Raw genomic sequence first — 24,176 nt, 5'->3', positions numbered from 1 at the left:
CCCGAGGCCTGGACCAAGGCAGATGGACTGGAGGGAGAGCTTGGCTTTTTAATGGATGGGTAAACTTCTTCCAGGGAGGCCTGTTGGAGTTAGCCTGCCTCTCTAGTAGGATAATACATATAAAATACATAGCAATACAGGAAATGATTCAATAAAACAGGCAACAAAAGAACATCAAATAGCAAGTGACAGTTATGCAATGCCTGGGAAGGCTTCTCTGAACAGGATGGTCTTCAATACATGTCCCCAGATCTGTGTGAATACTCATGAGAAGTTCGCTTAAAGATCATCATGAACTTTCTAGGTTCATGCTTTTTGGCCTCTCTGTAACTGCTATTATGAAAAAATATAACAAAATATTTGTACCCCAACATAATGTGGGGTATGCAGGATGTAGTAACACAAGCACCAAGAAGGTACATGGTAAATAATGCATGGTAAGATGGGATGTTACATGCTTTTTTTTTTTACCATTATGTAAATTGGATTTCTGTTGTGGCTATAACATGTTGAGGAACAGAATGTTTCACCCCAACTTGGAGAGAGTTGCTAAAGACAAAAGCCCTTATCAGATGAGTGTGGAACTGGGGGTCTTCTGCACTGGGCGATTCGAATTCGCGTTATGTGGTGCCCTGCATGGGTTGCGACCTTAAACGCTTCCGGGGTGAAAGGGGAGGTCCCGTCATGACAGCCCGGTAAACAGCTGGAGAGCCAGCTCATGCCATTAACAAATCGCGATGACACGTGCCCATTACTGTTTCCTCTCCTACATTCCTGCTTGGTTTAATGTTACCATGACCTTCCCTTGCAACAAATTAGCAATGCCCGGTTCTATGTGTGTGTGGTGAGTGTGTGAGTGTGTGAGTATGTATTCTGGGGGGGGGAGGAGCAGTTCCAGCGGCTGTCAAAGAGGCTGGATGGCCATCTAAGTAAATGGGGATGCTTTGATTAAGAGTTCCTCCTCCTCCTCCCGGCTTGGATCCAGCCTGGGCTGCATCCCACCAGGGAACAGGCGCGGGGCCGCTAGAATCGCGGCGATCGCCGCCGTTCACCGGCCTCCTCCTCCCGGCTTGAGAGGCAGCCTCAGGCTGGCTCCCAAGCCGGGAGGAGGAGGAGGAGGCTGCTGGAACGCGATTCCCGTTGCCCCCCGCCCGCCCTCTTCCCTGCCTGGGATGCAGCCAGGGATGCCTCTCAAGCTGGGAGGAGGGAGGAGGCCGCTGGAACCACGATTCCAGTAGCCCCCGCGCCTCTTCCCTGCCTGGGATGCAGCCAGGGATGCCTCTAAAGCGGGAGGAGGAGGAGGAGGCCGCTGGAACCCCCCCCCCCCGCTTCCCTGGAACCGGCAAGAGGAAGACCCACCGAAGAGTAAAAATTGGAATCTGGGGGTCTTGCGATGGAATTCAGGACTGGGTAGTCACACCAGACCCATTCGCACTGAGATCGAACAGAGCCCCAGCCAGGATATCGCCAATCCCTATCAGCGCACTGGCCAACACGCTCCAAAAAGAGGAGCCAGTACGCATTCAGTTCAGCAGCTCGCGCCTTCACGTGAGTGCGGATTGGCCATTCGAATGCTGGTATGATGGTACTGTGCGAAATAACACGAATTCGAATCGCCCAGTGCAGAAGACCCCCAGTTCACACTCATCTCATAAGGGCTAAAGATTCTACCTTCCTGTTCTTTATGGGGGCACAAGTAAATTGTCTGCTACAAAAGGTGAGGCAGATGAGGCAATTCAGTAGTTAGCAAAACTAGGACTGGGTTCACTACATAAAAAATAAATAAATAAAATCCATCCATCCATGAATCCTCCACCATCCATACTCATTTTATTCCGGTACTGTTGGAACACAGATTCTACATCCATTTTCACAGTAAAAGTGCTTCTTTTAGGTTTTAATGCAATTTAGAAAAACTCACTTTTTACTCTGCAGTTGGTTATTCGTTTTTGTTTTTCTTTTGCAATACAGTGGTACCTCGCGAGTACGAAATACCCAGGTACGCAATTTTTCAGGATACGCAAAATCATAGGCTTTTGTTTCGGTTACGAAAGTTTTTCGGTTACGAAAAACTCTGGCTCTTTTAAATGGAGCCTGCGGCGAGCCGCGATTTTTTCCCCTAGCGCCTATGGGTTTTCGGTACGAAGCTTTTCGGTGTACGAAATGCGGCCCGGAACGATTATTTTCGTAAACGAGGCACACTGTATGGTTTGCAGATAGATGTGGCACTGAACGGGTGCTGCGGGACAGGACAGATTGTGGGGTGATCTCTTCCATCAGCATTTACAGTTCTTTGTCCTTTGAGTGGATCTGCTCAGAACAAAGCCAGACCTCTGTTCACCTACCAGCATGATTCAAATCAAAAGTTTTTTCATCTCAAAGCAATGCCCAGGGGTGCTTTTCCTGCTCTGAAAAGTCCTGGCCATCAGGTACTTGGAAACAGGAACAGAGATGGGGACAAGAAAACAGTGACAGCCAAATATATACTGAGAGAGGATCTTATCTGTAGAAATCAAACTTAATTCATTAAGCATTCAGAGTGGAAGGGAGTGAAGGAAAAAACATGTTGGTTTTTTTTTTTGTTCTTCGTGGTCTCTGCGAATCTCAAATGGGTTGCTGCGCCTGCGCAGTGCCTTCGGAAACTTTGGAATCACTGGCAAAGTACTCTTTGCAACATGTTGAAACTTTTTGGCGGTAGCTCCGCCCATCCCTTCTAAAGCCCCTGCCTTCCCGCTCTTTCCCCAGTTCCCCTTTTTTCCGCCGCGTTAGCTGCTTAGGGAACTTCGCTCTTGAGAATCTCAGTTTGGAATCACGAAAAAATACTTGACCTTGGACCGTTGTTTGGCCACTCTTTGCTTGACCGTTATTGACCATTTGGCTCGGACTCTGGACTGTGTTTTTTGCTCGCTCTTCTGATTTGGTAATCTTCCCGGACCGGCATTGACCTCGGACTGTCTGACTACGAGTTGTGATGTGGACCATGCCATCAGTCCCTTTAAGAAATGTTCTGTTTGCGGGGGTAGATTCCCGGTCAAGACCCCCACTCGGCTTGCCTTCTCTGTCTGGGCGAGGCGCTGTTCCTGCATCCTGTGCCTTGTGCAAATTTTAAACCCCTCAGGCCAGGAAAATAGGGAGACTAGATTAAGGCCGCTATTTACACGAAGGTTTTCAACCGCGGGCGCTAGTCTTCCCTACCGGCTCCTTCCACGGCCGCAAAACCCGTTGCCGACCTTGCCCGAGACTCCGGCCCAACTTGTTCCCGCCGAGCCTGGTAGACTGGAGATGTTGCTCCCACCTCTCATCCGTTCCTCGAGCCCCCTGTAAGCCCGGACCCCGGTCCCGTTGGAAGGCGCCCTCGATCCTCCAAGAGGATAAACAGGAGAGCGCAAGAAAGCTCAAAGGAGAGCGCGCTTCAGACAAGGATTCGAGCTCCCACAAGGGTTCTGCCTCGAAATCCTCTGTCCTCAGGGCTCTACCGCCAAGGCCTTAAAATCTCCAGACCCAGCCACGGCCCAGGCCACCGTGCCGCTGGCGCCTTCGGGTTCAAAGAAGTCCGTGCGAGGTCCCCGGCACGGGACACTCGGCCGCCAAGCGCCACCTTCTGAGAAACGGGATACGGACGGTCCAGGCATAAGGACTCCCCGCGAATCGATGCGATCGGAGGCCATCGGATTCTCGCTCCGCGGCTAGAGTCTCCAGACCCCCGAGACGTCGAACCCGTCCCGGCGCCAAAGCACTTCCCCAACGGTCCCGGCTCTCTCGACGTTCGTCATGCTCCAGAGGACATCATTATGGACCTTTCCGAGCCAGCATCAACCTGCCAGCCCGAGAGAGGACAGCGATCCCCCACCCGATGCCCACGTGAGGTAGTTCACCGTGCCTTGGTGCTCGGTGCCGCCTCGCCATCTCCTCCATGCCCCTCCGAGGTCCGACTATTTCTACGATGAGGTGACTGACACCTACTACATGGCTGTTCTCCCGCGACTCCATCAAATCCCACTTCGGGGCCGCCTGCTGCGAGACCTAGACCACGTGCATCCTCCAGGCCCTCCCGCGCGGCGACAGTTCCGCCTAGCCGCGGTTTTGGCGGCCACCGATCTGGAGGTCATTGATCTGGAGTCAAGACAGGAGACACTCCTCTCAGGCTCACTATCATCCTGGAGAGACTCGGATGCCTCTTCTGACATAACTATCGGCCGTCGTCAGGAGTTTTGCCCCGCCGGGTGCAGTGTCCCCCTCGGACGACGTACGTACATTGCCGAGCCACGTGATTAAGATGGGAACGCTCTTGATTATCCAATTCGCCCAGGCAGAGATGAGGCTCGTATCCAATCGAGAGGAGGATTCTGGCAAGCTCCCCACTCCACCGCTCCTTCCTCTGCTCCCTTCTTGGAGAAGCTAGCCAGACGTTCGTGGGGCAGCCCCGCCTGACAGCGCTAGTAAACAGGAAGATTGAATCCTGTACAGAGTGGCTCCGTGCCCGACCTGGCTGCTTGAACATCCGCGCCAGAACTCGGCCATCGTGGAGGGTTCCCAGCGCGCCTCCACTCCTAAAGCTTCCTTGATGCCGTCGGACAGAGAGGCTAAGAAAATCGACGCCCTCGCTAAAAAGGCCTATTTTTTTCTTCGGCCCTGGGGTGAGGAGTAGCCAATTACAATGCATGTATGGGCGCATACATACAATGGCTCATGGAGAAGATTCTCCCCTCTCATTCCGGACCTTCCCGATGACTCCCAAGGCATCCTCTCCGAGTCCGAGACGAGGCTCATTCAATTGGCAGCTGGATCATCACATCGGCAAGACATTCTACTGACTGTGCTTGCGAAATCCATGTCAGCAGCCATCGCCTTGCGGAGGCATGCATGGTTGAGGTCCTCCGATTTGAACCAGAATGCCCCTCCACAATCGAGGACATGTCCTTCGATGAAGACGGCCTCTTCCCCCGGGAAACGGATGAGAAGTTGAATTTCAAGTATAGGATGAGGACCGTGGCCAAGAAACACGGTATGTCGTCCTCTCCCCAGGCTTCTTCCCGTAAGCGCTTTACAGGCATCCGTCAGTTGTATGGCCAGGGCCAGGACCCTATCAGCAGGACTGCCCGTTCCAGCATCAGGACCAGTCCGACAGCGCTATCCCTCCCAATCCTCTTCTTCTTCGGGACGTGTTTTGGCTCCAAGTACAAAAAAGGCTACAGGAGAGGATCCCGAACAAAACAAGAAGAGAAACTGAGGGGACGCCGTGTACTCCGTCCACCCTTCCTTCTGTCTTCCTCGATAGACTGAGGCCATTTTCCACCGTCTGGGCCTCGATCTCCACCGATTCTTGGGCACTTACCATCGTCCGTAGGGTTACGCCTTGAATTCGTAGAACTCCCACCAACTGGAGTTTTCCTTTCCACCCTCCCCTCGGCACCCTTCTTGACGAAGTACGCACCCTCTTAGCAAAAGGCGCTATTTCACTGATAGACGCCATGGACTTTCCTAGATGTTTCCTTCTCTCGCTATTTTACAGTCCCCAAGGCCGATGGGGGCATCAGGCCCATACTAGACTTAAGAAGCCCTTAACACCTATTCTCCTACAGGCGTTTTCGTATGGTAACGCTTGCTTCTATCTTGCCTTTATTATACCAGGGCCTGTGGTTTGCGACGATCGACCTAAAGGACGCCTACTTCCACGTCAGCATCCGCGAGAGTCCACCGCAGGTTCTTAGCTTTGCCGTCGGGACCGACGCCTACAGTACAACGTCCTCCCCCTTCGGTCTGTCCACAGCCCCTCGAGTTTTTCACCAGTGCATGCACCTGTAGTATCCCATCTGCATCGCCGGGGCATCAGAGTCTTCCCGTACCTAGACGACTGGCTGATTGTGGCGCCATCGGACCAAGAGCTCAGCTGTCACATTGCCGAAACCTTAGAGCTCCTACAAAGTCTGGGACTGGTCGTAAACCTCGAAGTCTCAACTACTGCCCTCCAGGCGCATAAGGTTCGTCGGCGCGACCCTTGACTCAAACACTTGGCGGATCCTTGCCCTCCGACCGTTTCCGAACCCTCGCCCGAGCCATCGGCAGATGTGTCGGCAAAGAAGAGTCGTTGCCAGGGACGTCCAGGTAGCCCTAGGCCATATGGCGTCAACGACCTTCGTCAACACGTGGCAAGGCTCCGGTCCCGACCTCTCCAGTCCTGGTTCCTTTCCGTCTTCAACCCAGAGGCGATCACCCGTCACGTCATCTCCACGATCCCGAGGCCAGTCGCCCGCTCCCTCCGCTGGTGGCTCGACTCCCGGAACGTTTGCGCCGGCATGCCTTTTTCACAACACCCCAGCCGGAGGTTGTGTTGACCACTGAGCATCAGAGGACGGATGGGGAGCCCACACCACAGACTTGTGGGCCAAAGGCCAGTGGTCCCAGGACGAAAGGAGGCTCCACATCAATGCCCTAGAGCTGTTGGCGGTACAGAGGCTCTAAGGGTCTTCGAGGTCCTCCCTATCCAACAAGGTTGTTCAGCTCAGACGGGGAAACCACACCACCGTCATGTATTACCTGAACAAGCAGGGAGAACCAGATCTCGTTACACTACTCGACATCACACTCGAGGTTCTGGGATTGGTGCATAGACGGAACATCCTACTTCCAGGCAGTGCACCTGCCGGGTATCCAGAACGACCTGGCGGACCTTCTCAGCAGGTCTCCGTCCCAATGCCACGAGTAGAGACTCCACCCCGACACGGTGCTGACTCTTTCAGTCGGTGGGGACCCCACAAATAGGCTTGTTCGCGACTGTCCACAACACCCATTGTCCCCAGTTCTGCTCCCGAACGCCGAACGAACAATCCCTCGGGGACCCGTTCGGGTTCCTCTGGTCGGGGGTTATGCTGTACGCGTTTCCCCCCCTTCCCGCTGATCACCAGGACAGTCTCCAAGTGACATCTAATGCCACGGATGCCATCCTGTTCACTCCCTGGTGGCCGGGCAACACTTGGTTTCCCCTGCCTCTCCACCTCTCCCGGGCCAACTTCCTCGGATCGAGCACAGACCGATCTCCTCACGGTTCAAGGGGTCGGGTTTCGACACCCGGACATCGACACCCTTCCCCTGGTAGCGTGGAGGATCCATCCCTAGCACGGCTACCGTCCCCGTACGCAGATCATTCTGGCTGCCCACAAGCCAGCTACTCAGAAGTCCTAGGCTTTGAAGTGGAACAGGTTCACCAGGTTCCTAGCCAGCAGGCAACTGTCTCCAGCCCCAAGTCACCACACTCGGTGGTCCTGGACTTTTTGATGTCTTTGATCGACTCAGGCCTTTCTCTCACCTCCGTCAAGTGTTCTTGTCGGCCATCTGTTCTTCTTTTCAGTTTAATGGGAAGCCCTCCTTTTTCAAGGACCCCTTGGTGAAGGGTTTCCTCAAGGGATGCAGTAACCTCCATCCGCAGGCCATCTCTACCCCCCCGGCCTGGAGCCTTGATGCGGTGCTACGAACTTACAGTCCAAACCGTTCGAACCCTTGGCCACCACGGACATCAGACTGCTCCTTGGAAAACAGTTTTTTCTGGTGGCCATCACCTCTGCCCGCCGTGCGCGGCGAGCTCTGTGCCTTGCGTCGAGACCAACCATACCTCAAATTTCACCTGGACAAGGTAGTTCTTGAACAGACCTTACTTTCTTGCCCAAAGTTGTTTCTGTGTTCCACATGTGCCAGGACATTGTTCTCCCGACTCTGGCCCCCAACAGACACCGATGCCGAGCGAGCCTGCACACCTTGACGTTCATAGAGCCCTGGCCTTCTACCTCGACAGGATATGAGACTTAGCTGCTCCCGAAAGACTGTTCCAGTGCTATTCGGAGTCCAAAAAAGGACTGCCTGTGTCGTCTCAGAGACTCTCTAAGTGGGTATCTAACACTATTTGTTTATCTTCTTGAGCTCTTGGGTAAACCCTTGCCAGCTAGGGCTCGGTCTCACACTACCAGGGCAGTTGCAGCATCTTCTGCCTTTTTGTCAGGTGTGCCCTTGGATGACATCTGCAAGGCCGCAGTGTGGTCACAACATATAACCTCATCAAGCATTACAGTTGGACACCAGGGCAGAAGGGATGCAGCCTTTGGAGGGCTGTTTTTGTTGTCTGGGTTGCACTGACTAGGGTCTGGGGTGCACATGTTGTTTGTCCTTTTTGCATCATTCTACAAACAAGTGTTTATCAAATTTCGGGGCTCATGATACTATTGGGTTGAGTTCATGAAGCTTTGTTGGTTGTTATCTTATGGTGATAATAATAACAACACCAATTAGACCACCGCTTTGTGTCTTTCTCTTGCTTTATTGGTATTAACAATAGTGTTGGAAACAAGGTTAATATGACACTCCCTCGACCATTGACCTTAGCTTGCTAGTCTCAACCCATTTGTATGATTCGCAGAGACCACGAAGAAGAAGGACAGGTTGCTTACCTGTAATGGTATTTCTTCGAGTGGTCATCTGCGAATACATACAAATCCCGCCCATCCTCCCCTCAGTGTCCTGCTCTTTATTGGCTCACCCTTATCGCCTACTTGGCGGAAAAATTGCGGAACTGGGGAAAGAGCGGGAAGGCAGGGGCTTTATAAGGGATGGGCGGAGCTACCGCCAAAAAGTTTCAACATGTTGCAAAGAGTACTTTGCCTAGTGATTCCAGAAGTTTCCGAAGGCACTGCGCAGGCGCAGTACAACCCATTTGTATGTATTCGCAGATGACCACTCGAAGAAATACCGTTACAGGTAAGCAACCTGTCCTTCTTTCCCCTTTTCCTCAGGGCTGCCTATGTTGAGAGACATTTAAAGTTCCCTCACTTACTCTCTGGGGCACAAAGGGGAAAGAGGATTGGATGAGGAAGCCATCTAATGAGAGTGAGTGGGTGGTAAGACAGAAAAACCAGGAAAGGCTATTGGTTGATATGTTTGTATATGATAGGAAAGAGGGAAAGTGCATGGGAAGAAATACCCTTTTGCATCTATGTTAATTCGGCTAGGGGAAATGTGTGGTTATCAATGCAATTTGAATCCAGATTTTTACAAGACAGTGGTGTGTAAATGGGGTGAGATCTGGGCAAAACACTGTGCACTGGATCTGGATTATTTTGTTGATTCAGCCGCTATTGCCTTATCTCTGACAAAGGTTTCATGGATTCAAATCACAGTTGACTGGTAGACTGAACAAGGGCAGCATCTTCCTGCACAACTTGATGTGAGTTGCCCTCCGTGTTCAGTCCACAAGCTAACCCTGTTTCAAACCATATTGTCAGAGGGACCAAAAAATAGCTTTTCCAGTTCACTGTCCAGAAATAAAATGATCCACTTGCCAGGAAACTTTCTGTCTTACCAACACAGAATAGGCTATGTGAATTGAGGAGTGGGGTGATGGTCAGAATAAAGAACTCCATATGACTCCAAGAAAGAGCACTGTTATGAAAATCATATTTAAATAAATAATTTTTAGATTGATCAGTTAAAAACTTTTTGATCAGTTAAAAGGGCACAGCTGACTTACCAGGCAATAATACCTATTTTCATCGTGTAGGAAGGGTACTTAGTTGTTTCATATACAAGCCAATAAAAAACCTGTAGATGAATGATTTATAGATACAAAGCAATGTGTTTCAGCCTGTACCTGCTCCCAAAAGCCTTCTTGGGATTTTTAAAGTTTAACTTCAGAACTTTCTGAAACTGGAACTCTCACACTCTTTACTAGACAAAAAGAAGCTTAATTTCAAACAGCCCCTAAAATAGATCTTTGAGAGCATATACATGTTGAAATGCACTGAGATGTTTTTATCAATAGACCATTCATCCATTGAGCACCTAGGAACATAACTCCAGGTTTTTCTCCAAATGTGGTAACAAGCCCTTAGTCCTGCATATACTCTGTGTACTGTAGCACCATCGTTTAAACCCAATGATGCTAGATTTTTCACTAGTAACTTCCTCCTGATGGAACACAAGCAGAAGAACCACAGATATTTTCAGCTTAATAGTAAACAGCTTTTAGTCATTAGAGGCCTCTGGGACTATACTTCATAACAGGGGAATTCTATTTTGTCTTTCATAGGCGGGTTACAGACTGCCATTAAAGTACGCGCAGAGCGCGTACTAGGGTTAGGAAGGGGTGCTGCTTCCGCACCCCTCTAACCCTAGCATGTGCTCCGTGCGCACAAAATGGCGGCAGCTGTTCCACACGGCTGCCGCCATGATGGCGTCATGAACGCGCCGCCTCCAAACAAGGCGGCGCGGACATGACGCCATCGCTCTGAGCGAGGGCGCTTAATGCGCCCTTTCCACGGAGCAGGAAGGAGCTCTGAAACGGAGCTCCTTCCTGGTTTGTGTCGCTGGTGCAGCCGTGTGAAGGCTGCACCAGCGACGCAAATCAGAAAGGGGCCGAGTGGCCCCTTTCTGGGAGTCCCCGCTGCCGTTGGGGTGTCCTTGGGACTTGAAGCCCCAAGGACACCCCTTTTCAGGCTGCGGGGAGGCGGCCTTTTGCCGCTTCCCCGCAGCCCGGAAAGCGGCGAATCGGGGCCTCAGCAGCTGCCGTTCTAACCGCTGATGCCACAATACACCGGGGAAAGGCGCGCCTACAGGCCGCCCCAAAGGGGCGGTCTGTAACACGCCTTAGTATTTTTTAAAGTTATCTATTGTGAATAAAAGAGAAAGTTCAGTCAGAAGCAAATGGGAATGTTGAAAACAACGAGTTATTGATGAGAAAGAAAACTCCCATGTTTTCTTGGGAGAACCAATACTTCATAGGAGTTTATCATATGGGAGGAATTTCTCTTAATTTTGAATGAAAGGAAGTGGGTCCAGAACGCATTCACATGAATTCGCTGGTTCAGAGAATTTATGTGAATTCGAATTGCATTCAAACTGACTTCTCATTGCCCCAAAATAGCTTGCCATTGCCCGAAATTGCATGTGGCAGTCTATCACGCAATAACGTGAAACCCCATGATTGCGTTCAGACTGACTTCCCATTGCCCAAAATTGTGTGTGGTAGTCTATCACGCAATAACGTTAAACCCCATGATTGTGTTCAGATTGCCATTGGATTAGACTTCCAATTTCCCTTGTCTGATAACGTCCATAGCATTTTATTTTCACATCCTATTCAAAGCATTTCTAACCTAACATCTAAATCCTTCATCACTTTTCTGGCTACAGTATTGTGCTGACTTTGTCAATCAGCTGATCAGGTTGCCTCTGAAATGATTCTACTGCTATTTACCCTTTTTTGTCATTAATTAATTAATTGCTGTACTTAAGAGATCACTTTTCCTTTAGAAAACTCAAAGTAGCTAATAGGGAACTCTAATGATGGAGAACCGCATGTGTTCAGTGTGAGATTTCTGTAACACTGGTGTCTCTTCTGGGTCTGCATAGTATTATTTAATGAACCCTGCCAGGCCAGGTTATGGAGAAAATAGCAGAGCTGGGAATAATGTACCTGTAATAGGTTACCATTGGAGAGGTAATAAAAGCATAATGAAGGCATACTTCAAAAGTTATGTGATGAGTAAGTCTGAACAATGCTTGGCTGTATGTATAATCAGTAATATTTTCAAGTTATGTTTTAAGGATGTTTTAGGCATTTCCAGAAGCATTCTCAGTAGAATTTTTGAGTCTTTATGCCATTCTCCTATCATTTCTATTGTTTTTAAAATAGAAATGAGCAATGGAATGAGTGATATAAAAAGTTAATAAAAAGTCTTAAAATTGTAACACTACAGTTACTTTGGAGGATTTTGCATCAAGTTACATAACAGAATTATTTTTAAAAAGTAAATTGCCATGCTCTAGGCAATAGCTGTATCCCGCTGTGAGTCCTTAGCGACTACTACGGAGAATTACATTGCCTCTCAAACTTGAAAGCATATTGTTCACTGCCCTTCTTACACATGCCTGGTTCTGTCTCTAAACAGGTCGGTGAAGTTAGCATAGTTATACATGATCTATTAATTATACTACTGATCTGAGCAAAAGGGCTTGACTGATTGACCAGGCTGGAGAGTAGGGATATCTTTGTGTTTGCTGATTTTCCACTATTTATTTAACAATGGCTATGGTACTAGACACTATGTGAAACACAGAAATATGTTCCTGGCCAAAGGGCATGCTTACTTTGATAGATGGATGAGATGGAAGACAGGAGAGATTTGGTATTAACAAATTTGTAGTATAGGTAGAAGTGCGAGTACAGGCAAGTGTGATAAAGAAAGACTTTATGAAGAGAATAGCCATGGTGGAACTCAGGAAAAGCAAATGATGAGGTGTATGGTCTGTGTTAGAAGGCACAGAAATGAGAGTAATAGGAAGTAGTGGAAGTTGTCAATAGCAGCTAATATAGAACATAAAGCAACAATTTTGGGGACCCCAAAATGTGGGCATCTGAGGCGCGGTCCCTAGCCAGGGTGAGGGAGAGCACATAAGTTGCAGCCCCTCTCTGACTGTTGCCTTCTCGTTTTCATTCCAGTTACTACCTTGATAGCCGAGTGGCCAAGGTGACGGACTTCCTGAAAACGCGCCTGTTAGACACACTCTCTGACCAGATCAGGAAAATCCAGAAAGTGCGTGAGTGAGAGGGATGGCTGGGGCAAGAGGGCAGCATGTCTAAGGGCGGGGAGTTTCTAAGAACTCTGGATTATGGAACATGGGTTTGAACACCCAGAGCTAGACAGGCCTAGGGAGGTTTCCCTTCGGTCTGACCTGGCTTACAAAGTCTTACAAAGAATCTAGCTTTCTGGTTAAGCCAAGGGAAACTGGGAAAGGTGTGAAGTTATGCAAGAGATTCCTAGTGGACAATAACAGCTAAAATTCTGGCAAGATCCTTTCTTACGGTGATACTGGGAATGGACAGGCTTGAGGGAACTCTAGTCCAGAAAAGCAACTTTTCCAGGAGCATCTGTTGCGGAGTGAGACAGGCCATAGAGGTGTCAAAATACCTGGCAGGGTATGGTAGTACTGTACCTGCATGGCAGGCTGATCAAGATGGAGGGAGAGAAGAAAATAGGCCTTTGGAGAACAAAGGAGAAATCAGATGGAGTCTTTCAATGGACCACTGTATACCATGGGGATTTTTTTTATTTCCTTGCTTCCATGTTTGTTTCTATGATTCATTTATCCTACAGCTCATAGTTCTAAGGGCAAAATGTACAATATAAGGAAGCATGGTGAAATTTCCTATGGAGCTTATCATCCATGGCTGTGTTTCTACTGAGGCTCGAATGTTTGATCCATTACTGACTAATACCAAACTGCATCTGTTTAATAAGAAGCCAACTTTTTGTCTTGATGTGCAGCAGGATTTTCAACTGGGCTATCAGGCAAATCCTAACAAGAGATGAGTTATTCTGCTAAGAGAGTTGTAAGCTTCCCAACAGAAATATTAGGCCAAGTGCTATTAGTTCAAATGATGAGCCCCGTTCTCCCTCTCCCTCATTTTATTGCTTCAACACATTGCCTTCAGGTAATGAAGCAAGCCCTGGCAAGTAGCCAAACCTTCCAGGCACAGTGTCAGCGCTCCTGTGCTCAGGCAGAAAGGGTTGTAAGCTGGCATCCTCAGTCCTTTTTGCTCACTGATGCCCTTTTGTTTGCTGGCGCCGTCATGTCCTAGACATATCTGTTCTGCCAAGATTTGTCTCATGTTACGAGGGCATTTCCCAGGCTGGGATCTCTGATGCCAGGTTCATATCTCAATTTCACCACTTCAGATGCTCAGGAAAGTACCAGGGGCCAGATGGGTCTTGGAGTCAAGGTCGTGTGGGAAAGGTTTGCCTGTTCCAAGATTTAATATGCTTTTAGCATATGTCCAGAAACATGATTATTGGGGGGGGGGGGGTGTGGGGTGGTTCATACTTGCTACTGCTGTGATATATTATTGTTTATAAGCTATGAGCAGCTGAGTTGCTGAAATCTCACCTGGGCTTAAGGAAGAGCTAGATCCTGTACACCATGAAGACCAAGCATCTGAGCACTTGTAGTGATCTACCCACCATGTTGTTTTTCATATGGCTGTTATTGCTGAGTTAGCTCAAGGCAACTGCACATAAAATACATGCACATACAAGGGGAGTGCAGGTTATCCTATCTCCATGCTATAGGTATCTATACCATATGTGGTATTTCATACATACAGTGGAATACCATATACACAGTGGAAAATGTGTTTGCATGTTTGTTGTGAGTACTGATGAAAATGGCCCAATCTTGTGGACTTTGGTGGATTGCCCCATACCCCAATGACTCACCAGCCTAATATGATGTTGCTTGGAGAAAAGCAATGGAACAAAATAGCATTCACATGCACACACCCACACATAATAAGAGGCTGACCATATAGTCATAGCTGAATTAATTAAAGAAATGTACAGTATGTATCAATTTCATTTTTCTAAAAAGACATGGCTTTGATGGAATAGACACCCCCATCCTAAACACACTAAACAAAATGTGGAATATTTTCTTGTCCAGATGATTGTGTGATGCTTCAGATGGGGCACAAAGGGAAGAGAAAAAATGCTGAAGCAGGGCTCCTTAATCACTTAAAGGGTTTTTGTTTGCCTTCAAGTCATTTCTGACTTATGGTGACCCAAAGGCGAACCTATCACAGGGTTTTCTTGGCAAGATTTATTTAGAGGGGTTCGCTTTGCCTATCTCTTAGGCTGAAAAAGTGTGACTTGCAAAGGTCACCCACTGGGCTTCCATGGCTGAGTGTAGATTCAAACCCTGGTTTCCAGAACCCACTGCTCAAACCACTACACCATACTGGTTCACTTAAAGGGTAGACAGACTGTAAGTAATCTAAGGAGTTTATCACACTGGGCCTGATTTCAGCATTAAAGAGAGATTAAAGTACATTTAAAGCATCCTGCAAAGGAAGCGGAAATGGCAAATAATTGCATGAATGATCACAAATAAAGTGATATCAGAAATGCATTGTCGCTGAAATCCCAAAAGTAAAAAAGATACGCATTAATTCTTCTTTGTGACCACTATAATGGTGGGTTTTGTGCGATGTTGTGTGAAATTGTTATGTGTAATTACATGATTTTTCTGGGACATTCATGGGATAAACTTCTGATCTCCTTCATGTGATAAACTCCTAAGAGGGTATATTAAAGGGTGGCGAGATCATAGCGGTCAAGGAAGTGTGGGAGAGCTAAGCAAGTTTGATGGCAGGAAAATGATCATTATGAGTAGGTTTCTTTTATCTAAAGGTATTTCCCATCCTGTACTCACTCTGTACTGCTGCCCATACTCTGTAACCTTACGAACCATGTAATACCAGGCAACACCGTTTGTACTAACTGGCAATCCCAGCACTATGTACTTGCAGTCCTGGAATATAACATTTTATAGGTATCAGTTCCTGAAGAGGATCGCTGACCATTGTTCTTTTCTTTTGGCAATAGGTTGTCAATGCACACGTCCCTGGAAAAAAGATTTGGCTGGAAGGCATTGGAGCCACCTCTGAAGGAGGCATCACCAACCTTTCAGATTCCTATGCTGCCAGTTTCCTGTGAGTTAACCTGGGAATGTGTTGAGCAGAATGGAAGCAGGGAATTAATTAGCAGGTGTATTGATGATTGCCGTCAGGTTGCCAATTTGCCTCCCAAGGGAGTCTAATCTGACTCATGTGGACGTCTAGATTAGTAACTGGATTAACTGGATACTGGTCCACCTCCTAATTTGGATGGCTTCTGCTTTCTCCTATCATGGAATCAAGACCGATGCAGCTCCTCTACCAGTGACGTAGCAGAATCAGAGCTTGCAGAGTCAAAGACCCAGGACTTTTTTTATTAGCAGGGACAGTGACATAATTTTAGTGACCCTTCAAACTTTCCTGTTCCTTCTGAATTTAGCTACTATTGGAAGATGGCTTGGTCTTAAATAAGTAATTAAGATCTGGTAGCTTTATAAATTATTTGTACCTGGTGAAGATGAGAACTGCCCAAATTACTCTGTTGATACAAATCAGGTACAGACAAAGTGCAAACCATGACCTACATGCAGCCCTTCAGAGCCATTTTTTTTTGGTCCCCAGGGTTCAAAAATATTTTTCAAAGAAGAAAGAGTTACCCCCCCTCCCACACACACACACACACACAAGTGTGTTTTGCCTCAGAATGACCCCAGCCACCTCTAAGAGGCATGTGGGCAACTTCACTATATACCTGCCCCCAGCCATTTTAGGCCCAGGAGAAGTCTTTGTTAATACATGAAGTGACATGGAAGTGGCCTGACCTTGTTGTTGTTTTTTAAAAAGGCTCAAAGAGGAGCCTTTCTCTAGAGGGAATTGGAGGGCAAAAAAGGAGAAAATAATGTTTTTGTGTATAGGAGGTGCATCCCTCCAAGGTCTCCTGGAGGTCTGTTGTGGTCCTTGGCCCTCAACAGTTGCCAGCTACTGAAACAGATCAGTACAGCCACCTCCATTTTTTACCTTTCCTTGGCAGTACAGTTATAAGGACTATCATGATGAGCACATGGATGTCAAAATTGATCACTACCTCATTATCTTCCACATTTACTTAGGCACAGTCTTAGGACTGATATATTCCCTGAAGGGTCTTAGGGTTAGGGGAATTGCCCCTGGATTCCCAAAGCCTGTCCACTTGCCGTAAGAGGGATGCTTTGGATCTTTGCTGGTAATATGCCTTACCCCTTGGTGCACTTGAACTGAATGAGGCTTATGTCTGAGTAAACATGGAAACAATCAGGCTGCTCTGAGCTATTAGAGTTGTTTGTTATAGAAAGTCTGGATTCCAAATTCTTTTTTGGGCCATGGAAGTCATAGTGGATTGAGGCACGTCACTGATTCTCTGCATCAGTTACAGAATAAAGATTGCAAAGTGTGCTTTGCATATTAAAGCTTCATCATTTCCTGGGACTAAATCTTACAGTGCTTAATGGATTTATTTTTAAATAAACATATACATGATTTTTCTGTGAAGTTGCAGTCCTTTGCACACATATATGGTACTGTGCATATTTACATGCAACTTACTGAATACAGTGGGATTTATTTCTGCATAGGCATGTGTAAAATATGCTGTAAATATGTTATATAAATTCTCCATAAGATATTTCCACCAGCAACATCTGTTTACATATGTGAACAGAAAGAAATAGGAAAAATTGTCTAGAATGTAAAACCAGTTGCACAATGGAAAAATTGCCCAAAAGTTTTGGAATATTCTTTCCTAGTGTAAATTCTTAAGGAGAAAACTGGTTGAGTAATTTTGATGTTTTGCAGAAATTATGCAAGTGTAGGAGACTGATTCATTGAAACCCCTTTCTTTCCCTACAATTTTACTACATTTCACAAGTGCCCTTCTGCAAAGTCAGCAAAGAGTCTTCTGGTGTCTTAGAATCATAGAAACATAGAGTTGGATTGGCGGTCCAGTCCAACTCCATTCTGCCATGCAGGAATACACAATAAAGGAACTCCCAACAGATGGCCATCCATCCTCTGTTTAAAAACCTCCAAAGAACGAGCCTGAACCACACTCCAAGGGAGTATGTTCCACTGTCGAACAGCTGTTGCTGTCAGGAGGTTTCTCCTAATGTTTAGGTGGAATCTCTTTTCTTGTAGTTTGCATCCATTGCTCTGTGTCTGCCTCTGGAGCAGCAGATCTTGATATTAAATGCACACTTCTGTGAATTGCAGCCCACTTGATCAGATATAACTTATAAAGTTGAGAGTATCCACAAATGTTTACGCATAATACATTTCCAGTTCTTTAAGGTGGCATGGGTTATGTATTGTTTTGGTGGCAAAGACAGTAGACAGTGATTTTTAGTTATGCCTGTTTAACTTTTGTATATTTTAATGTAACTTTATAGTTTTTTAATTAGATTATATTAGTTGTTTTTAAATTTTTCATTGTAAAGTTTTTAAAATGTTTTTCTCTGTCAGCTGCCTTTTGTTTCTTTCTGGGTGAAAGGTGGCATAAAAAAATGAAGGAACAAATAAATAAATGTTCCTTCATGTGTTCAATCTAAATCTACCCTCCTGTAATTTCAGAACATTAGATCTGGTCCTACCTTCTGGGGCTGCAGAAAACAAGCTTGCATCCTCCTCTCTGTGATAGCCCTTTAGATATTTGGAGTGCAATCATGTCATCCTTCAGTCGTCTCTTCACCAGTTCCCTCAAGCTTTCCTCAAATGAATCCCTAAGTACCAGTTCTTGCATCTTTGAGATTTCTGAGTTTTGAGGGGGAGGTGAGTGTGGAAAAACCCACCGCCTCTTCTTGGTTTGGTGGCCTGTAACAGAGAGCATGATATGGGGTTTGATCACTGGACTACAACTCTCGGGAATAGGGTATGATTCCCTACTTGGCCATGGAAACCCACTGGGTGGCCTTGGAGAAGTCACATACTCTCAGCCCCAGAAAAACCCAGTGATAGGTTTACTTTAGGGTCGCCATAAGTTGGAAATGACTTGAAAGTACAAAACAACAGCAGATTCTTACCACAATGTTCATTTTATTTCTTTATCAATTTCTTTTTTTCTCTCTCTCACTCAAATGCTTTCAGTTGGTCCACTCTGATCATTCTCATGGATTTCTATCCAACTAAATTTGTCTTTGATATATAATGCTGCTCCCCTTCTTTTTCTGCTACATTTATTCTTTTTGAAGAGGTTATATCCCTCAGTTGTTATATTCCAATTATGGGAGTCATCCCACCAGGTCTCTGTTATATCTATAAAGTCATATTTACCTTCCTGCATTAGGAGTTCAAACTTATCTTGTTTGTTTCCCAAACTGTGTGTTGACATATAGACATCTGAAGCCTTGTTTGTTCTTATCAATTACTATATCAGTTTTTTTCTGTGGACTCCTTTCTCTTCATCAACTTCTCCTCTAGAATTCACATTTTTGTGTTTAGAGCTTGCCTGTAGGCTGATGTTTTAGCTATCATCTCTAAGCCCCCAAGGACATAGCTTAAGGCCCTCCTGATCAGACTGATCATGCTATTATCAAATATATTATCAGCAAATCTCAGGAGGGTATGTGCCTCTTACAGAAGAGCTACATCTTCATGAGGTGCAGCCCATCTGTAGCCAGCAGTTCTCTGTTTAAAAAGTGATCATGGTCCCAGAAGCTAAGCTTCTTCTGTCTGGCAGAATTAGCAAGAATGCCACCTGCACCTCAAAATCCTTCAGCTTCCTGCCCAAAGCTTCATAGGTATTCCTGGCAGTGTTGTTGGTGCCCAGAAAAATAAGGAGAAAGGGGTTGTAATCTGTGTTCTTGATGAGTTTTGGCAAGTTGTCAGTACATCCTGGATATGTGCACCAGGAAGACAGCATGCTTCCTGATTCATTTTGTCAGGCTGGCACACAGGTGCCTCTATACCTCTGAGCAATAGGTTGCCCACTACCAGCACGTTTCTTCTTGTTGGCAATTATGTTCACTCTTCCTTCGCATGCAGTGTTATTTCCTGCAGGTTTCCTGACTGAGCTTCTTCAGTGCTGCTATCTACATGAAGATATAGGAAACAATTATTTAGTCGGAGCAGTTGTGACTCCCTTCAGGGAGTCTACTCCCTACAGGGTGCTTCCTCACTGTTACAGGCCTTTTAATTTCCTCTTTTGTTTCTATAGGATCCATTCTCCTTGTGTTCTGTCCAGGAAGTCTTCATGTTATCGGATGCATTGAAGGGATTACAAGAGAACCACGAATCTGCATTTGCTACAGGTGTTAGTGAGGTTTTTCTGGCAAGAAGACAAACATTGCACATATGTTGCAACAGACAACTGTAGATTCTTCTGCCTCCATTACGGCAGTTATTTCTCTTCTCTTCTTCTGTAATACCTATATGAGATATAAGTGTATATACCACAAGGCACATACCCCTCTCCCCACCTGGCTTGTTTTGCTCATAGCAACTTTAGCAAAAGCTTTTGAGAAAAGGTATGCATATGAGCTGCTGCTGCTCCTCTCTTAGAGCTTCACCTCCTCCTCTGTTGGCTCAAAAGCTTGCTGCCTTTCCCAACCTGGCTATGTTTTTGCTCACAACGACTTCGGCAAAGCCAGATGCTCTCTCAAATTGCTAATTCTCTATCAATAAGCTTCCCTACAGCACTAAAACTCTCCAACAGAGAATCCTGTGTACCTCACCAAATTATAGATGCTGGGATTCCATAGGATGGAGCCATGATAACTAAAGTGGTATCAAAATGTTGTAACTGTGTAATGTGGATGTACACTATATCAGTGCTGTGAAGGTAGCTGTTTCATAGCTTAGTTTTGCTATGGCTAAGGGTTAGTGGCACTATATGTATTTTTGCCATTCTGTACTAGTACAGAAAATTTGTCTGGTGCAGCAGCCTGTTCCTGAGAATTTTGACTTCCTTGTAAATATTTTTTTTAAAAAAGGACCAACAAACAAACCTACCAGCCATGGAAACTGGTTATGAAGGAGTTAAACAATCCCAGAGCTCCCAGAAAACACAACAACAAAATGGAATAAGAGCAAATTATTCAAAATTAGCACAAATCTACTTTATTTGCATAAATTATATACAGTAATTTACAGAATCCAGATTATTAAATCACAGAATTAGCTTGACTTTTGAAAATATTAGTAAAGTCAGGGTGTACATTTATCTCTTCCACCAGCCTGGTCACAGTGCTCATTCTCACCCTCTTCCACCAATTTGCCCTTGCTCATAGAATATCAGATTCACAGTGGACTTGGAAGATTTCTTTTTCTTCCATACCTCATATGAAATTATGAATTTTGAGGGTTTCACATCTCAATGTAGAGCCCATGAGGCTATGTTTTGGCATTTCTTATTAGCTTACATTGACTATCCAGTCAAGGGAATTAGTGTATTTTCCTCTTGGTGCACAGGAAGTTGATGTCATGGGTTGTGGGCCCTCAAGATGGGAGGTTGGGAAGAACAGTCTTGGCCATTTTCCAAATCTTCTGTGAAACAGAAGAAGGAAATTGCATGGGGCATTCACAGAAATTGAGCTCATATTATTAAGTCCACAGAAAAGGGAGCCCATAGGGAACATAGGGTTCAACATGCTAGAGATGGTTTCATCAACAAAAATTAGTAAAGACGTCTGTCTTTCAAGTTCATTTCTATATGCTGATGAGGAGGGGAAGACAACTTTTGGCTGAGCTTGCTAGCTGAGTGACAGCATGCTCCTTTCTATTTTTGGATTTATGGGGGTTAATGCCTCCACCCAAAGTAAAGTTTACCCTCATCCCACACCCTTAGCTGCAGAAAATGCAGGTGAGGAGCACTCTGGCTTTAGCAAAAGGATTCAGAACCCCTCTGCCAAAAAGCAGCAGAAGAAGCATCCTCTTCTATGCTTCTGTTATCTTTGAGAAATAGAAAGTACATGGAGATGCACTCAGTGCTTAATAGAAGAGCTCTGGTTCCTCTGTTGAACAACAGTAAAAAAGGCACCTACCCTCCTGAGATTTGCTCATAGGCACAATGAGACAGCAGATGCTGGGTGGGTGACAGTGACAGCCCTACAGCTGTTTCTCCTAGGCTACTCAGCCATTTTCTTCTCTCTCAGCTTGTCCTGAACCCTCCATACTAGAACTGTCTTGCTACCCTGTGAAGTTTGATTGTCGTACTGCTCTCTAAACTTGTCCATCCTCAGGTGAAGTAGAGGATTCTGTCTTGCTACTAGTGTCAACATGTTGGATTCTGTGTATAAGTGTGAGGATGCCACTTTGTCCTTTGTTGTTAACTGCCCTTGTTATTAACTGTCCTTTGTTGTTAACATACCCATGACCTTCTTAATAGAGTCCATCCATCTAGCATGTGGCCTTCCTCTCTTCCTACTTCCCCCCACCTTTCCCGGCATTATTGTCTTTTCCAATGAGTTGTCCCTTCTCATGATGTGTCTGAAGTACGACAGCAAAATGTCTTGGGATGCCCCTGCCCACTATCTCTGTCTCTTGATCATAGATAGGGAGCATGTACAGTTCAATAGTGGGGCTGTGAAGACCATCATCTTCAAGCAATGGCTGAGATATGCACATGTGTGTGTGCGTGCACACTCTATTACTTGCACTAAAGCTAGATGGGAAGTTTGCCAGCCATAGTGATTTGGCAGTAGAACTCAGAGCCCTTCTGTTGAGAAACAGATGAAACAGGGCAGGAGCATGAGGACTTTAGTTGATGTTGGTCCAGCTGCTAATAAATGGCTTTATTTGTTTCTGTGTGGACAATGTAAGCTAATCAGTGCTTGAAAACAAGTTATTTTCATTACTGTACTATAGCTTCCAGAATCCCCACAATAGGTGGCCTCACCAGTGGGATTCTGAGAACTGCAGTACAAAGAGTTTTGTGCTCTGACTGTCATGGACTTGAACCACACAGCTTGCAAACCACCATCAGCTTTATTTCCAACTTGTGATCTGGAGAAGAGACATTAATTACCTCTAAAATTTTGGGCTGGTCTCCACCAGTGGCAGCTGATAGCTTCCATATATGTAGGACAATGAATGTGCTCCATGTTTTAGTCTGAAGTTTACATTAACTATCCAAGGTGCTGGTCCTTTTCACCTAAATGAGTCCACAACCTAGGAGAGCTCCAAGTTCGAACTAAAAATGGAAGCAGAGTCACCATCCCACTGACATGCCAGCCAGCCATTGGCACTGTCATCGTACCCTAAAGCTTTGAACATGCAAAGAAGGTTGGCTGCTCCTTGCCTTTGCCCAAAGATAGTTGCCATGGTAATAATGATGAGTATAATTATTTTAGCCTGTGATGACTACTCTTTTTAATTACCATTAGATAAAAGCTGTGTTTGAGTCTTTCTACAAGATTTATGGAAACATGTTTATCATTATATTTGTACAAACCTAATAAAACATTTTTCATTCTAGTTTATTTCTAAATTGTTCTGAATTATTTATAATAATATTTAGTATATCAATCAAATATTAATATAAATTAATCATTGTTCAATTTGTAGTCATATCTTACTGAATTCATCTCCCAATTGATAGATCCTATTCACACATAAAAAGCCCTTATCAGGTTAAGAAATTCATAGAAATGGAAACATCTGCTATGTGTATGTATTATATAGAAAATACTTTTATTTGCTCACAGACAGGTCATATATTAACAAAAATTGTCAATTACCAACATTTATTCAGAAGCAATATTAAATATAAAGGGACATGTGGCAACTTAATGCAGAAGGTAGCATGTTGCAACCAAGAATCCTCAAGTAACTTGAATGTATAGATTGGAACTAGTTTTTCAACTGTATTAGGTAAAATTAGGTCCAATCCATGAAAGCTGATGTCACAATATATTTGTCATTCTTGCAGGTGCCACGAGTCTTCTTATTGTTTATGGTAATTTGTGTACTGAGTGCTTCACTATAGCTTCCAACAGCAAAAGACAGGTCTCCACATTTTCATTACTTATCCACTTGACCAAGTCACGTGTGTTGTTTTTCAGTGGCAATTAAATATTTCAAAGTGAAGTCGAAAGCTTTCATAGCCGGCATCCATAGTTTTTTGTGGGTTTTTCGGGCTATGTGGCCATGTTCTAGAAGAGTTTCTTCCTGACGTTTCGCCAGCATCTGTGGCTGGCATCTTCAGAGAATGCTTGCCTGGAAAAGACTTGGGTATATATATTGTGTGACCTGGAAAGGCAGGAGTGATTTGTATGTGTATTGTTCTGTTGCTAATGGCAGGCCTCGGGGTAGGAGGGTCTGCAAAAGAGGATTAGTGTCTGCTTGATTAGTGCTCATTGTCTGCTGGGAAACCCCTGACCCTGGGAGATTTCTCATTTGTATTTGTTGAGTCTTCATCTTGCTATTTTTCAGGACTGGTAGCCAAACCTTATTTACTTTAAGGTTTTCCTCTTTCCTGTTGAAATTGTCCAGGTGTTTGTGGATTTCAATGGCGTCCCTGTGCATCCTGACATGGTAGTTGTTGGCATGGTTCAGAATTTCAGTGAACTCTTCTAGAACATGGCCACATAGCCCGAAAAACCCACAAAAAACTATAAATGTTTCAAAACTTATGGTAAACTTATGCCTCAACAAATCACAACTCCTGTGGGGATGGCTTGCCAGCAGATCCAGCAGATAAAGGAATGTGCTTCAAAGCTGTGATGGAAATGTAGTTCTAGGGCTATGTTGCCTTGATATGGCAACCAGCATCTCATTA

The 24,176-nt window shown here is 45.6% G+C and overlaps 1 protein-coding gene across 1 annotated transcript in view; it reads left to right on the top strand.

Moving 5' to 3' along the window:
- HPSE2 (heparanase 2 (inactive)) overlaps window positions 1-24,176 on the top strand; it is a 180,670-nt gene that overhangs the window by 139,711 nt on the left and 16,783 nt on the right. The window contains exons 7-8 of the mRNA XM_042460947.1: window positions 12,485-12,578; window positions 15,423-15,529. Of these exons, the coding sequence (XP_042316881.1) occupies window positions 12,485-12,578; window positions 15,423-15,529 (201 nt within the window). The remainder of the gene's footprint in view (window positions 1-12,484; window positions 12,579-15,422; window positions 15,530-24,176) is intronic.

This window comes from Sceloporus undulatus, chromosome 3 (genome assembly GCF_019175285.1).
Source record: "Sceloporus undulatus isolate JIND9_A2432 ecotype Alabama chromosome 3, SceUnd_v1.1, whole genome shotgun sequence".
Classification (NCBI taxonomy): Eukaryota; Metazoa; Chordata; class Lepidosauria; order Squamata; family Phrynosomatidae; genus Sceloporus; species Sceloporus undulatus.
This window is presented reverse-complemented; position numbering and strand designations above follow the sequence as displayed.